Source organism: Leopardus geoffroyi, chromosome C1 (assembly GCF_018350155.1).
Source record: "Leopardus geoffroyi isolate Oge1 chromosome C1, O.geoffroyi_Oge1_pat1.0, whole genome shotgun sequence".
Classification (NCBI taxonomy): Eukaryota; Metazoa; Chordata; class Mammalia; order Carnivora; family Felidae; genus Leopardus; species Leopardus geoffroyi.
In genome coordinates this window covers 203377879-203391049 of record NC_059328.1, presented here as the reverse complement: position 1 = coordinate 203391049, position 13171 = coordinate 203377879, and the positions used below count along the sequence as shown (strand labels likewise).

Below are 13171 nucleotides of genomic sequence, written 5' to 3'. Positions count from 1 at the left end.
TGAGGAAGCTTGGCAGACAGGACTGCTGGCCTGGTGGGGAAGGCCCGGGGCCTGCCTGAGCTCCAGATCTGCCATTCACTGGGCTCTTCGAGTGGCCAGAAGCCAGGCCCTACAGGAAAAGTGGCGTTAGTCTGTCCTGGCACGGCACAGGGTATTTTGGTGGGGATTATGCATGCAAGTGTGTTTGTGCAGGAGCAAGCCAGCTCATACTCTCTGTGGAGAGAGTCCAGGTTGCTGGAAACCGAGGTGGGAGGAAATCCAGGCAAGGTGCCCACTGAGCTGGGCCCATCCGTCAGGAGATCATTTGAGGTCCAGGAAGGCAGTCCGTGCTTCTTCCAGGATTCCAAGCACAGCGGACTTTCCTTGGAAGGCTTGACTCTCCTAGGCTTTTTGTGTTGTTGTGTTTCCTTTCAGTTTCTTAGAAGGCTATTTTTGAAAATTCTAGCTGGTCTCTGCTGAGCTCATAAAGAACAGACTGAAGGTTTTATTCTTGCCAGGACCAGTGAGAAATGGGGAGTGTGGAGTTGGCCTGGAGGTGGCAGCAGGCAGGACAGGGTGAGAACCCCAAGTGGGAGGGGGAGGATCAGAAGAAATAGAAGCCCCATAGCAGCCATTCTCCCTCCGGGTCATCTCCTCTGGTGCCTTTGTTCCTGGCCAGGGAGACGGAAGGCCTTAGGGACACCAGATATGCTGGTTAACATCTTCTGTTCTCTTGTGCACTCATTAAGTCCTGGCTAAATGTTTACGGGGGGCTTTCTAGGTCCAGGCTCCAGACCTGGCCCTCAGAATCCAGGTGCCAACAATTCCAAGCCTGGCCCTCTGGGTGCCATAGGGGTCTGGGGCAGGCCAACTTTTTGATGCAGGGTGATGTGTGCTAAAGAAAGCTATAACTAAGCTAGACCTGCAGCCTAGGGAGATGAGGCAGAGAGACTGCAAAGAACCTTCCAGACAGAGGGCCTGGCACGTACGTGGCTAAGAGAAAAGGTCTCAGAGTGGCTGGAGGATTCATAGGGAGGAAGGGGCCCGGGATGTGGCTTGGGAGGCAGGCAAGGGCCAAGGCGTCGGGACCTTGGCATCTTTTTAAGAGTTTGAACTTCTTCCTGAGGGCATTGATGGTGATGTAAGCGGGGATGGGGGACAAAGACATGATCTACGTCCATGACCTATCACTCCGGTCTGGGGTGCAGGGTGCAGGGAGAGAAACGGACTAGCAGCTTGAGGTGGGGCAACAGGAAGGGAGACACACACTAGAAGACTGGCAGGTAAAGGGGGGTGGGATTATTGGGATGGGGGCTGGGTGCAGGCAGCAAGGGAAACGGAAGTGTCAGAACTATCGAGATAACCCCAAAGTAGCAAGATCTCCAGTTTTGCAGCTGATCAGTATCCCCCCCACTAATGAAATGACAAAAGCAGTTTATTCACCTGTCAAAAATCACAAAGGCGATGGAAGAAAAGTGAGAAACTCCCCAGGTCCCATTCCACGTCCACTGTGCTGGGGTGATGAGGGGTGTGGAGTGGGCTTTCACACTCAGCGCTTGGACAACGTACACACAAACACACTCCAGGAGTTATTATATTTCTCTTGCCTTTTTTTCACAGTAATGGCACAATACTATACATAATGATTTCTGCTCAGCATTACACCAATAACATTTTCACTCAACATGATGCCAGTAACATTCTGTTCAGCTCAATACAGATCGATGCATACAACTCTAACTCATTCTTTTTAACATATTGCATAATATTCCCCAATATGAATGGCCCTTAAGTTATTAAGCTAATCTCACACTGGATGACATTAGTTGTTCCCAGTGCTTTTTTTTTTTTTTTTTTTTGCCACTACAAAGAAAGTTGTAATAAACATCTGTGTATGCGTGCACACGCGTGCACAAGCATGCATTTATTCCTACAGGTTAGTTTCCCAGGAGGGAATTTCTGAGTCAAAGGGCATGAGCTGCTACAATTCTAGTCGGCCCTGTCAAAATCCCTACAACAAAAGTGGTAGCAGTTCCTTCCCTCCCAATGTTTGAAGGTGTCTGTTCTTTCTAAACTTACACAGCATTGAGTGGAACTGGTTTTTTGTTTGTTTGTTTTTGTGTGTATTTGTTTGGTTTTTTAGTTTTATTCATTTATTTTGAGAGAGACAGAACGAGCAGGGAAGGGGCAGAGAGAGAGGGGTGGAGAGAGAGAATCCCAAGAAGGCTTCGTGCTGAACAACCTCAGCCTGGAGCCCAAGGGTGAGCTCAAATTCACCAAACCACGAGATCATGACCTGAGCTGAAGCCAAGAGTTGGATGCTTAACCAACTGAGCCACCCAGATGCCCCGAGTGGAACTGTTTATCATGTTTCTGATGTGAAAATATTTCAGGTTGATTCAAGGAAGTCTTGATTTGCATTTCCTCCACTCTTTGTTGAGCATTTCCCCATCTGGCTGCTCCCTGTCCGTGCCCTCCCTGTCATGGCCCAGGTTGAGCCCAGTTCTGTGCCATGCCTTTGTGAGTGAAGGGGTCCGTCTTTTCAGATTGTAACCTGGGGACCCATTTGCCACTTGTTTTGTCAGCTAGTGAGAGTGCAATATCTACTTTCCCACAATGTGAGGCATTTTGGGAGGCATCAATTCTATGCCCAGAACTGCTCCAGATTCAAGAGAGCCAGCTCTGCTGGGCCATTGGTTCTCTGCCCCTGTGCCCATGCCATCCTGGACACCCTACCTCTTAGGGGCCTCTGGTTGGTCCTGCCAGCATTTTTAGGTGCTTCAAATGGCCCTTCCTAAGAGCTGTGTCACACCAACCCTTCCAGGGTTAGTGGCTAACTCAAAGTTACCTACACAAGCACTCCCCCTGGATCCTTGTCACCCACAATGGAAGCCCTGATCTGACACTTTGTGTCACCAGGGATCTGCTGCTGTTCCCAAGTTTGGGGGCTATTATGAAATGAGAATCAACCATAGCCACGTTTGCTCAGCTGTGCACGGGATGGCTTACCAAATTGAGGGAGGGAGTGGGGGAGACCTCCATCCATCCCATCTGGAGCTCAGAGGTCCCACCTCTCTGTTCTAAGAGGCTTCAGTCCTGCTCTGTACCCCTCTCTCAGGGCGTTCCTCTTCCCAAGTGACCAGCAGATTGACCTGGAGCTGTGGGCAGAGCAAGCAGAGTTTGACTGCACTGAGCTGCACCAAATGCGTGTACAGGACAACTGCATATTCTCCATCAGCCCCAAGGCTGGGAGCCTAGGTCCTGGGCAAGAGCAGATGGTGGAGTTCAAATACAGGTGCTCCTCCCATGCCAGTCCTTACACTTCTTGTCCTGGAGATCCCCCTTTCCCTTGGTTCCTGGAAGAGCTTGGCCTTGCACTCTGTGATTCCAAGGTACCCTAAGTGGCTGCTACCCTGGGAGGACCCTGCCCACCCACCTGGTGGGGAGGTTTGATTTTCTTCTTGCCCCATCACAACTCAGGGGTTTCCACATGTTCCCAGGGGCTGGCTGCCTCAAAGTCACAGGTACTTTGCTCTTCCACTTGTACCAGGGCTCAATAACTCATCCCAGATTTGTCTTCTCCCTTCCAGCCACCTGTTCATCGGCACTGATCGCCTCCCAGTGCTCTTCAAGGTGTCCTATGGCCGTGAGATCCTGGTGAGACCCCAGAGCTCCTCTTACCCTGGACATCGGAGAGAGGAGCAGGGAACCGTGCTCCCCCCTGGGGAGCTAGGGTCCAGATCTCTCTGTTGGGTGCTTCACTTCCTCCCAGGGAAGGATGCTACTCATGGGCGTTCTATTTCCAGCTAAATTTCATAGGTGTGACAGTGAAGCTGGAGCAAAAATACGTGCACTTCACCTCCACTAGCCACCAGTTCATCCCTGTCCCCATCGACGACACACTGCCCCCAAGGCAGGTCAGTAGTCTACATTGTCCTGGTTACCAAGAAGCCTAAGCATTGACCTCTATACATCAGCATGTATAGAGGTGACAAAGACCCTACCTTCCAGAACTCCTCACTCTACCAGGTGGGGCTACAAGTTTGAACCCTGAGATTGGGCAATTGGGAGAGAGCCAAATCGAGACGTTTCTGCTTCCTGGTGCCTAGTGCTACGCCCTTTGCCAGACCTCGTTCCCCTGCAAAAACAGAGGGTTCTCTCCTCTAGCAGAGGATTTTTCAAACTTCTTTGACCATGAATCACATTAACGTGTTTTGGATAATAACCCAGTAAGTACATACATCACATACCAACTGAAACATAGTATCACAAATCCATATGTACCCTACTACATGCAAAGTGTTCTGATGTCTTCCGTTTTTATTTTATTGCATTCCATTTCTCACACACCGGAAATGACCTGCTAAATTAGTTTCCTGACCTGCTCACTAATAGGTCTCAGCCCCAGTTTGAAAATCACTGCTCCCAAGAAGGACCTCTTTCTGTTAATCCTCAAATCAGTTTTCTAGGTGTGCAGGATGGTTTAGTGTTTGTCTGACTGTATTTCATGGACGCGAGACACACAAAAAACTTCCATGCTGTTCCGCCATCTTGGCTCCCTCTCCTTGAAGGACCTCTTTCTGGAGTGTGAAAAACAAATGTGAATCCTTGCAAAGCTATAGAATTTCCTGTATTAATTGGAAGGAATTGAGTTCCTTTGCTCTGAAAATGTACATTGGAAATCTCCCAGAGCAGGACATAGTGTTTTCTCAAACATGCCACAGCTGAGAAATTTCTAACCTTTTAGAAGTCCTTGTATTTCTGAGCAGAGGCCTCTGGTCATCCATCCTAGAGTCAGAGGAATGGGCTTTCTGGACCTAAGGGGGGGGGCACCCCGAGCCCCAAGCTCTGTTTGATTTCCTATACCACCCTCTACTCTACTGGCTTCCTGGGAGGCAAAGACTCTTGTGCCCCCTGGAGAGCTTTCCAGAGAGACTAGACCACTCCCCCATGGCCTTCAACATAGATGATGGAGAATGTCCCCAGATCCGGAGCCAGGAGACCCAATTGTGCCTTCAGCCAATCTCCACAACCATGGCCAAACTTCCTCTGTCATTCATGAGATGGTGACAGATGGTGGTCTCGACCTGCAAGAGGGCAGCGGAGATAGAAATGAACAGATTTAATTTACATTATGGAGGCAGAATCTTTGGGACTTGCTGGGGCCAGACTTGGAAAGTAGGAGAAAGGGAGGGATTGGGATGTATTGAATTCCTAGTTTGAGCATTTACTGAAAGGAGATACACTGCATATAGAAATAGGCTTTGTAGTGAAGACTTTGGTTTTTTACCAAATTGTAGATGCCTATGAGACAATGGGGGGGAGGGGGCTTGTCTGGAAGAGGTTGGATACCAGGTCTGGAGCTCAGAGGGTGACCCAAGCAAGAAAAATAAAATCAGCATATTCAGGAGCAGGTGCTGATAAAGATGAGGGGGCAAGACCTAGATCCAAATGAACTGTTTATTCTCTCTGGCTTCCATTTTCTTAAAATGAAGGATTGGACCAGAAGATGTCTGGTTTCTTCCAGGACATTCTGTGATTCCCACACTTTGGAGTTAGCCTTGAGGAACCTTATACCTTCCTTACACTCCCTTATCTGCCTTTAAGCAGGACTGCCTCTAATGGTGGACATGGAAAGTGTTAGGTGGTTAGAAAGAGAGCCTAGAAAATGCTAAAGAGTGAAGGGTGCATGCGTGGCCAATTCTATAAATTTTAACACTAGAGACACAAGCATTAGTGTCCCCTTATGCCTTGACAAAGGTAAATTTAGAAGGGATAAAAAGGATTACAGAGTATCCTAAAGTGTCACAGTCTGAAAATACAGTTACATACTTCTTGGGTGATCAAGCCACAAGGGAAACCCAAGGTAGTTAGGGGGTTCTGGGGTTGTAAGGGTGACATCATGGAGATCAACCTGCCCTCCTATAGCGGACACAGAATCCCAGTCTGTCTGCATTGCAGCCCTGAGCTGATGTGTGGAGACGTCACTCTTCCTGCCCCTCCCCTTACAGATTTATGAGCTGTATAATGGTGGCTCAGTGCCTGTGACATATGAGATCCAGACCAACATCCTGTCACAGGTTCAGGAAAAGAATTTTGATCACCCTATCTTCAGCTGTCTCAACCCCCAAGGGGAGATCCAGCCAGGCTCAACGGCTCAGGTCTTGTGGATCTTCTCACCGATTGAGGCCAAGACCTACACAGTGAGCAGCAGCCTGGGCTAATTGAGGGTGGATGTTGGAGTTGGCCTCCTCAGCAAGCCTTGCTCTGACCAGTCCCTTCCCCACCCTCCTAACTTCCCAGGTGGATGTGCCCATACATATCCTAGGATGGAACTCAGCCATCATCCGCTTCCAGGGAGTGGGCTATGACCCCCATGTCATGGGGGACACAGCCCCCTTCCACAACATCTCCTCTTGGGACAACGACTCCATACATTCTAGGCTGATGGTTCCCGGACAGGTAGGGGGAAGGGAGGTAGGAAGGTCTGAGGCCTAGGAGGAGCCTGAGGGCCCTGGGATGGCCAGTGGAGGGATAGGGAAGCTAGGAAGGAAATGCGATGGAGGTGAGAGGGAGAGTTGCAGAGGTGAAGCCTGGAACCAGCCTTCCTCCAGATTTAGGAGGCAGCACTGGTTCAAAGAGAGGCTTACCCTGCCACCTAGTGCCCACAGGAGTTCCTGCTCAAGCCACTCCACCTGCTGCAGGGCGCTGCATCCTGCCCTCTTCTCTGGACACGGGGATGGGGATTCTGGAAGGGGTTGAAGGAAGCTCTCCCATTTTAGGGCTGCAAAGTGTTATCTTCATACAGAACAGTTCTTCCCCTCGACCTAGATGGATTTTGCTATAAGACATCTAGGGTCAGTAACACCATCTTTAGTTCAAACACATCTCACTGTTGGGAGGTCTGACCCATTCATTCATCCACCCGTCCATCCATCTCCTTCCATTGACCCACATGCCCATTTACCCATCCATGTAACCATCCATACTTCCATGCAGCCACCCAGTCATTATCCACCCATACATCTTCCTGTTCACCCTTCCACTCTTTGGACTCTAACTGCATGAGAAGCACTATGAAGGCCCTGAGGACACAAAGAAGAGCCAGGCAAAGTCCTAGCCCTGGAGGCACTCAGGCTCTAGACAGAGAGAAAGTGCCCCTTCCGTGTGGCCCCAGTTTTTCCAGACACCCTGTTTTGTTCCCAGTGAAGAAGCCAACAGCTGATCCCCCAATTAATTTACAGCCATCCTTTCTCAGCCCTTCCAAGCCTATTTTAATGGTCAAAATCATAAGCTTTAGAGTGAGACTTGGTTTCTCCCAGCTGTGCCTGTAAGAGATCTTTGGAAAAATTATTTATGTTTTCTAAACCTTAGCAGGACATCAGTAAAATGGGTACAATAATAATACCTATATCACAGGACCATGGTGAGGATCAGATGCATGTGAACTGCCTACCATGGTACCTGGCCTGTTGAAAGCACTCACTAACTGGTAGTGGTTGCTATGGTTATTATTCCTTCACCTCTCAAGGTGGCTGTTGTGTTGTCTCCACCAACAGAATGTCTTCCTGTCCCGGTCTCATATCTCTCTGGGAAACATTCCTGTGCAGAGCAAGTGCCGCCGCCTTCTGTTCCTCAACAACATCTCTAAGAATGAGACCATTGTCTTTGAGTGGCAGCTGAAGCCTCTAGACTTTGGGGAGGTGAGAGTCCCCTGTTTCCACAGAATCAGAGCCTCTAGCAGGGCTCCAGACCCTCCCTATTCTACCTCATCCTATCCCATCTTGTTTCATCTTACCCCATCCCACCCAACTTCCCCTCACCATCCCACCCCAGGCCACCCCACCATCACATCCCATCCCATCCCATCCTATTCCATCCCACCCCATCCCATCCCATCTCATCCTGTCCCACCATCTCCGTCCAACCTGCTCCACCCCACCTCATCCTACCCACCCCATCCCATCCCTGAAAATCTCCAGAGACCTCCCTTCCCCAAACAAACAGGTGTCTGTGAGTCCCATGAGAGGGAAGGTGGCTCCTGAAGAGACAATCCCATTTGTGGTGACCCTGCAGACCTCAGTGCATGCCAGCTTCTACAGCATGGACCTAGTGTGCAAGGTAGGACCAGCACCAGAGAGAAGCTGGGATGGCAGAGCTCCCAGTCCTCGGGTGTGGGGTGAGCTATGAGATCCCCAGACTTCCAGAGAGAGGCAGGGGCCAGCCCCTGGATGAGGGGGGCCCAAAGCACATAGACCCTCCAGACCTTGGCCTTCACTGTCCTCATCCTGGGCTACAGGTGCACCAGCAGGAGCTCCTGAATCAGTACCATAAGGAGCTACAAGAGTGGAAGAGTGAGGAGGTGCGGCAGAAAGTGGAATTCACCATCACAGATAAGAAAGTAAAGGTGAGGAGGCCAGAGTGGGCCTTGAACACCACAGATCTTCTGACCGCCTTACCAGAGGGGTCAGAGGTAGTGATCTGAGGTAGTCTTACATGCAAAACTGGCCAGTCTGCCCTAGATTAGCTTTCTTTCATTAGACGAAACATATCATCTCCCCAGGAGACTCTCTTCTGGGTACAAAAACCTGGCTGACCCTTCCCTGCCTCATGTAGCCCCAGTATTTAATGGGTGTCTGCTAAATTCTGGGACCCAGGGGAAACAAGACAGAGGTCACCCTCTGCTGGAAGACAGTGTGGTATAGTGGGTTCAGGTGTAGACTCTGGAGACAATTTGCTGAGTTTTGATGCTTGGCTTTGATGATTTCTAGCTCTGGCATCTTGGTCAAGCTATTTAATTATCTTAGTTCTCTCAACTGTAAAATGGGGATAATATGACATCTGGGATTGGCTTCAAGATAGCCCAGAGGTGGGGCCCAGATGAGACAAGATTGGCCATGAGCTACTGATTTTTGAAGCTGGGTGGTGGATAATGGAGGACTCTTTGTACATTCTCTCCACTTTCCTGTACATTCGAAAATTTCCATATTAAGAAGGTTAAAAATAAAAGTTTAAAAAATATTTTTGGATGCAAGAAAAATAGTACCTGCTTTGCAGCATTGTTGTAAGGATTAAATGAGGTCATACAAGAAAAGTGCCTCCAACAGTGCCGGGCACCAGGTAAGCATGTGCTAAACATGGCTATTAGTATTTATAGGAAGAGACTGATAATAAGCATGAGACTAAACATCCATCTTAGTTCTTCCTCTGGTTTCACAGCCCCCCTGTGCTAGTATTTGTGCACCTTGATCACCTCTGTCCTTACCACACTGAACCCCCAGGGAAGCACTGCTCCCCTTTGAAACTGTGGCCCAACTGTGAACGCAAATCATGTCTTAAGGGTATGGGAGAAGGGATTTCTGAATTACGTCTTAATGAGGGAGGGTATTTTCTTACCACACCAAACCACAAAGCTCTAAGGCACAAGGACACGCTCCCTTGGGACAGCCTGCACATGTTTGGTGGCATGTTCTGTCTCTTTCCTTCAGTTGGGTTATCTGGTTTTCCTTGTCTGCAGGCAGACCTTCCTTAGGGAAGGTCCTGGAAAAGGGTGTGACTGGGAGTTGGGTGGGATCAAGAGGGCGGCAGATCCTGGCATTGGCTTTAGGCCCTCCGTGGGTCAGCAGGAAGGGTAGGAAGAGGGGAGTCCCTCTAGGCGTCTTATATCCTAAGCACAGGTCTCTTTGCTTCCACAGAGAAGGGCATATTGTACAGCCTGTGAACCTGTGAGGAAGTACAAGGTGAGGTCCTAACCCCATCTCCTTGGGATAAATTGAAAGATCCTTGTTTGCTTCCAGAGATACCTCCAACTGCTGGCCCAGCTTCCTGGAAGGAAGTGGTCACACCCCTATTTGGCCCTAAAGGCCTGGTTGGGAGCTAGGGACCCATCGGTGATGGGAATGGAGTCCCCAAACCCCTGTCATCCACATCTCCCCCTTTTCAAAGACGCTGCCCCCCATCAAGAATCAGCAGCCTCTCAACCGGCCTGCCAGCTGGAACCTTAAGATCTCAAAGGAGGAGCCATCCTGGCTGTGTCCCCAGCTGCCCTCGCCAGGCATACTGTGCTTGGGCCTCACTGCCCGTGCACACGCCACCGACTACTTCCTGGCCAACTTCTTCTCCGACTTTCCCCGCCACTTCTTACACCGGTGAACTCTCAGGAAGGGAGGGGTCTCTGCCCCCTGGGGAACCTCACTAGGCTTCCTGCCCCACCACCTTCTTTCCCTTGCCAACTTGGAGCCTCTTCAGATCCTGTGCCGACTCAGGTTTGGGCTTGGTTCCCCAAATGCAGTAGCACTATATTTGGGCCAAAGCCAGGGCCTGCCCCAAGTTCATCTATGTTCTCATGACTGCATCACCACCACCATTGCTCATGACCCCACCCCCAGCATGGTGGCTTGCCCAGACCACTCAGAATGTCACGGCCTGTTCCAGGGAGCTGCCCAGGAAGGAGTTGGCGGCTTCTGAGGAAGAATCCCCTGACAAGTGGGCCCCTGTCTCCAAGCAGGAGAAGCAACTCCTGGTTGACTGTCTCACCGCCATCATCAGGTGACAACCTCCGCCCCGGGACCTTCATCACCCCCCTCATCTCTCTGCACTCATTCAGCCAACTCTGGGTTCCCCCCATGGGCCCTGAAGTCCCTTCCTTTCTTGAAAAATAGAACTTCCTTACAAGGCCCTTCCACTGGTGGCCCCAGGATAGGGCAGCTCTAATGGAGCTGGCTAGAGGAATCCTCAGGGCTGGATCCTAAGTTTTGTCCTGTCCATGGCTGGTAGATAAGGTCCAAGCCAGTTCACTGTTTACCCAGGACTCCTGTCCCTCCTCCTGACTCTGCCTCTAAGAACCCACGGGGCCCAGAGGTGCCTTCCTCCAAAGAAGGGATAGAGGGGGCAACTAAGAGGTCTCCTTCCCTGCTTAGCACCCATTTGTAGACAAAATAGGCAGGCACTGCCCCTTGGGGAACACGGAAGTCAGAGACCCACAGGGGGCTGCAAGGCCTCTCAGCAAGGACCTTCTCTTTCTCCCTGCCATGCAGGGGTCTGCTAGAAGACAAGATCTTCCATGAGGCCGTGGACCAAAACCTGGTGGAGAAGATACCTTACTTCTGCCAGTTCTGGAGTGAGCAGTCAGCCAAGTTCATGGCCCAGAACAACAGCCTACACTTAGCGCCAGTCCTGTCTCCATCCTCCAGCAGCTGGGAGGAAGACAAAGGCAAGGAGCAGGAGGAGGACGAACTGAGCCTGGGGAAGAAAGAAATGGAAGAAGAGGAGGAGAAGAGCAAAGAGGAGGAGGAGGAGCTGGAGGAGGAAGAAGAGGAACAAGAGGAGCTGGAAGAGGTGAAGGAGACAAGCAAGAAGGAGCTGGAGGCAGAGGAGCTGGAGAAGGAAGAGAAGTTGCCCTGGATGGCGATTGAGCCCACACGGCAGCGCATGTCCCAGGAATCCCTGAAATGGCGGTGGCAGCAGCAGCTGAAGGTCATAGTGAAGGAGGAGCAAGAGCAGGATGAGAAGGAGGCAATCAGCCGGTGAGCAACCAGAGCCAGGCGAGGGTTTGGAGGGCAGCTGTGCACAGAAGGATCCTGGGAGGCAGTGGTGTGCTGGGGCCAGCCTCTATCTGCATGCAAGGCTCTTCCCAGCTCAGCGTGCACTCCCATCTCTCTGAGCTGAAGGCCTTCAGGGGGTATTTACAGAATGGCGATCTGAGATTTACTTTTTCCCTCCAAGACCCGGCTATTAACATTCACTAGCACATCATCTCCAGGGGGTAGTTCTAGTCTCTGAAGTCTCTTAAATGGGTTTCTAGAGGCCAGAGAGAAGCACCACCTCTTCTGGTAGGTCCTTCCCCTGGGGCTGCTCTGGGGGCAGCTTTCTGTCTTTGTTGGGATTCCTTAGGCCCCACCTGGTCCCTTCGGGACCCTCCCACCGCTGGATGCCTTTTCCCAAGCCTGGCCCTGAGATGAGATGGGGCCTACAGTTGCCTGGGTTCGGATTTCACCACTGGCACCAGCCAGTGTAACGTTTGGCAACTTGGTCCCTTTTAAGCCCCAATTTGGGGGTCTGTAAAATTGGGACAAGGATGCCTTATAGTGTTGGAAGGGCAGGAAGTTAAATGAGAATCCACGTAGAGCACAGGGCACACAGTATACAGCACAGAGGAAGCGGAGAACGCGAGCGCTGTAGAGGGCGGTGCTGACACCCGTGTCCCCGCCACTCGCAGTCTCCCGGCGTTCGCCAACCTGCAGGAGGCGCTGCTGGAGAACATGATCCAGAACATCCTGGTGGAGGCGAGCCGCGGGGAGGTGGTGCTCACCTCCCGGCCGCGCGTCATCGCCCTGCCTCCGTTCAGCGTTTCCAGGTGGGGGCGCCGACTGCGCCCGAAGGGCGCGAGGGACAGCAGGGGCGGGCTGGCTCGGCCCGAAGCCTCTCTCCAACGCCTTACTGGGGCTTTCTGCCTTCCAGGATTGTGACTCCAGACTTGCTGGCGGCGCCGCCCCTCGGGCTGCATCAAGCAGAGGTGCCCCGCCCGGTGGCGCCGCCCCCTACCAACACTCTGCAGATGTCAGCGCCCCGCCCCACGGACTTGCTGCTTTAAGGACCCCCATCTCCACCGCCCCGCCAGTAAAGCATATAGCCTTTTTTTTCCCCCCGTATCTGCCTTGACTTTATTTCCCCGACCTAGGAGGAATTCTCGCGCGCGTTCTGGGAGGGACAGATGGTTGGAGTGGCTGAGGTGGACTGCAGCGACTCATTGCAGATTTGGGTGCTGGAAAGTTGCGCCTCTCCGCTCCACAGCGCAGCTGGGCGAGAGTTCCCGCCGCTCTCTGCCAGGCGCTGGACCTGGTTAGGCCAGTGGAGGGCGCTTCGGGCGGGGCCTAGCTGGCCTTTGCCTGGTGGACAGGAACTGAGCTCCCGGCCTAGTCCGAGCAGCAGGTGGCCGCGCGGCGAGGTGACCACCCCTCCCCTTTCCCTGTTGCGCCTGCTCCGAGGCTGGGTCCTTCCATCGCCAGCCCTTTCTCAGCATCTGCCGGGCTCCTGGGGCTCTGCCAAGAGCTGAGAAGGAAAGGAAACCAAGGCACGTCGCGGAGGGCTGAGCTAGACGCTGGGACACGGGTGGAGGTCACAGCTAGCGGGCCACAGACCCTACTAAGCGATTCCCATCGTGAATCTGAATCACCAGCCTAGGGAGTGTCCC

At 51.9% G+C, this 13171-nt stretch overlaps 1 protein-coding gene across 9 annotated transcripts in view; it reads left to right on the top strand.

Moving 5' to 3' along the window:
* Positions 1-12624, top strand: part of CFAP65 (cilia and flagella associated protein 65) — a 35462-nt gene extending 22838 nt beyond the window's left edge. For 5 of the 9 annotated variants that reach the window (XM_045481298.1, XM_045481295.1, XM_045481297.1 and 2 more), the window contains 14 exons: positions 3098-3274; positions 3570-3636; positions 3786-3896; positions 5991-6182; positions 6283-6441; positions 7539-7682; positions 7987-8100; positions 8279-8386; positions 9675-9719; positions 9925-10127; positions 10414-10527; positions 11016-11504; positions 12197-12334; positions 12439-12624. In XM_045481298.1, the coding sequence (XP_045337254.1) occupies positions 3098-3274; positions 3570-3636; positions 3786-3896; positions 5991-6182; positions 6283-6441; positions 7539-7682; positions 7987-8100; positions 8279-8386; positions 9675-9719; positions 9925-10127; positions 10414-10527; positions 11016-11504; positions 12197-12334; positions 12439-12571 (2194 nt within the window). In that variant the 3' untranslated portion in view covers positions 12572-12624. Of the gene's footprint in view, positions 1-3097; positions 3275-3569; positions 3637-3785; positions 3897-5990; positions 6183-6282; positions 6442-7538; positions 7683-7986; positions 8101-8278; positions 8387-9674; positions 9720-9924; positions 10128-10413; positions 10528-11015; positions 11505-12196; positions 12335-12438 lie in introns of those variants that run through there. The other 4 variants (XM_045481300.1, XM_045481301.1, XR_006713165.1 and 1 more) reach the window with 4 other exon arrangements.
* The last annotated feature ends 547 nt before the right edge of the window (positions 12625-13171 follow it).